This window comes from Otolemur garnettii, unplaced genomic scaffold, assembly GCF_000181295.1.
Source record: "Otolemur garnettii isolate 467f Iridium unplaced genomic scaffold, OtoGar3 scaffold00058, whole genome shotgun sequence".
In the NCBI taxonomy this organism is placed as follows: domain Eukaryota; kingdom Metazoa; phylum Chordata; class Mammalia; order Primates; family Galagidae; genus Otolemur; species Otolemur garnettii.
The window spans coordinates 3,683,488-3,686,266 of record NW_003852453.1 but is presented as its reverse complement, the minus strand read 5'-3'; the positions used below and the strand labels follow the sequence as shown (position 1 = coordinate 3,686,266).

General features: G+C 44.5%; 1 protein-coding gene across 2 annotated transcripts in view; it reads right to left on the bottom strand.

The window, feature by feature from the left end:
• Positions 1-2,779, bottom strand: part of CYLD (CYLD lysine 63 deubiquitinase) — a 55,681-nt gene that overhangs the window by 20,765 nt on the left and 32,137 nt on the right. For both annotated transcript variants that reach the window (XM_003792537.3, XM_023514767.1), the window contains exon 7: positions 1,733-1,849. In XM_003792537.3, coding sequence (XP_003792585.1) covers positions 1,733-1,849 — 117 coding nt within the window. The remainder of the gene's footprint in view (positions 1-1,732; positions 1,850-2,779) is intronic.

Genomic DNA, 2,779 nt, shown 5'->3' with positions numbered 1-2,779 from the left:
GCGGGGCCTGGCTGAGGGCCCTTCACTGTCGTGGTTGCGTGTTCATGAGGCCATCACAAGAATGTCGCAGCTTGAATTAGAGCAACAAACAAACATTAACTTTCTTGTTAAACTTGGCAAGAGTGGAAGTGAAACCATGGACATGTTAACTCAAGTTCATGGGGATAATGTCATGAGGAAAACGGCAGTGTATAGATGAATCAAACAAACATTCTTCCGAGGGGGAGAAAGCCTCACTGATAAAGTGGTCAAGGCAGCCTGTCATACAGAGAACTGAGGAAAACACCGTAAAAACGCATCGGATTGTGTGTTAGACCCGTCGGCTGACTGGGAGAAGCACAGCAGACCCAGTAAACAGGGACGGAGAACCAGGAAAATCTTGCCACGAGAAAGGTGTGTGCAAAAACGGTCCCCAAGGAGCTCAGCAAAGAACCAAAGCAAAGAGCGCACAGGGCGCTGTCTGTCGGATGTTCTCAGCCAGTGAACAGACTGCACTGGAACTCCCTCCCTCCTCACCTGGTCGAGTCCCCAGTGACATTTTTCTTTACCCAAAGATGAAGGAAATATTGAAAGAAAGACATTTTGACGACATTCATGACATTGAGGGTAACAGAACAGCAGCTCTGACGGCCATTCTAGAAAAAGACCTCAAAGCGCTTTTCCAGGCCGACTAGTTCAGTGGGGGCAGCGTGGGTGCAGAGCTGCCCAGGGGAGCGCTCTGAGGCGACCGTGCTGACGTTCAGCAGTGAGACGGCAGCACTTTTTCTAGGATGGATTCACGAACTTACCTGTCAGGCCTCTGTATAGCCATTCGCTTCTCCCCATCTCTTCCCCAAGGCTCGTCCTGGATGCTATCATCTATTTCTGGGCTGTGAAACAGCTCCAGTGGTGACCTCACATTCACACAGTCCCTGCTTCAACCGCTATCTGTCCGCAGTGAGAAAGATCTTTCCCTTGGCCATGCCACCCCTCACTGAAAATCCACCAGTGGCTGCCCAGGTCCCTTTGGGTAGGGCACACTGGCTCCACGGGGGCTGGCCCTGTTCCCTTTTCCCTTCTCATCTCTTGCAATGTGATGCCTCTCTCTGTTCTAGTCCCTGGCAAACACCGGGTTCCATTCTTCCCTTTACACGTGCTGTTGCCTCTGCCTAAAAGGCTCTGCTGTCAGGCCCTTCCCCGGGGACACATCCCTGAAACCCTGAGCACAATCGTCTGCCGTGCGTTCTCAGAGCACCACGCACCTTCACGGCACTAGTCACCAAGGCAGTTCTGCATCTGACTCTCTGAATGACCAACAAAGCAGCACCTTCACTACAAATGCAGAGGGCAAGGGCCACATCTCCTTCCTCTCACCACTGTTATCTCAGTGTCAGAAGGCCTGGCACCCACACTCAATAAATATTTGCTGAACAAATGAACAACAAGCAAAGAATAAACTACGAGGAAGTGATGTCCAAGAACCAAGGGAGAGTGCTTTTAAAAGGCAGGAAAGAACAGACAGAAAAGTCTTTAAATGGTTCAGTTTATCCTCGACATCTGCCTTACACACATCAGTTAGGGAAGAAAACACACTACTCATACTTTTTAAAATGTGTTAACAGCAGTGCAATTCATTTTAGTTCAGCAATATTATAAAAAATGATCTACCCATTCTCTTTCCCAAAACTACAAATATTCTGTGAGAGTTAAAAAGCGAGTTATCAGCATAAAGAACAGTGAAATTACAGATTACCTTCATCAATGTACCATGTATTTTTTGATTTGGATTGGGGTTGTGAGTCAACAGAAGACCCATTTAAGGTATAAAATAATTCAGATCTGTTTCTGTTTCCAGGGTCTGAGGTAGATCCTAGAGAACAAGAAAAATTCCTTTTAAAACTAAAGTCAATATTTACCAAATTTCTTTAGTAAAATAAGTTATTGTGAATATGATATTAACGGCTATTTACACAATCAACAGATGTACACAGTCTGTTATTGCCTTCACTTCTAAGAAATCTGGTAACCACTTTGGAAATGTTAAAAACATTCTTCAACCCAAAAGTCAAAATAAGAGAGGAACAGAAGTAAGTTAAAAGAAAAGTCTGCTCATTAGATAAACAGAAACAAGCCAGGAACAGTGGCTCATGCCTGGAATCCCAGCACTCTAGGAGGCTAAAGCAGGCGGATTGCTTTAGCTCAGGAGATGGAGACCAGCCTGAGCAGGAGTGAGACCGCGTCTCTACTAAAATTTAGAAAAAAACTAGCCAGGTGTTGTGGCGAGTACCTGTAGTCCCAGCTACTCGGGAGGCTGAGGCAAGAGAATTGCTTGAGCCCAAGAGTTTGAGGTTGCTGTGAGCTATGACACCACGGCACTCTACCAAGGGCAACAAAGTGAGACTCTGTCTCCAAAAAAAAGAAAGAAATTATTCAATGTACTATGGCTTATTTCTAAATGTCAAAATCACTCTCAACCTCATTTGATTGGTTCATAAATTTAATTGAGGTTTTTTTTTTTTTTTTTGGAGACAGAGTCTCACTTAGTTGCCCAGGCTAGAAGGCCATGACTTCATCACAGCTCACACAACCACAAAAGGCTCCGGACTGTTACTCCTTGGCATATAAGTGGACTTCCTTCTTTCCAAAATTTTCAGTAAAGTAAAACTTTTGAATTAGTGCAACAAATAAACATTAACTTTCTTGTTAAACTTGGCAAAGTGGAAGTGAAATCAAGGACATGTTAATTCAAGTTTATGAGGATGAACTTTTTTTTTTTTTTTTTGAGACAGAGCCTCACGCT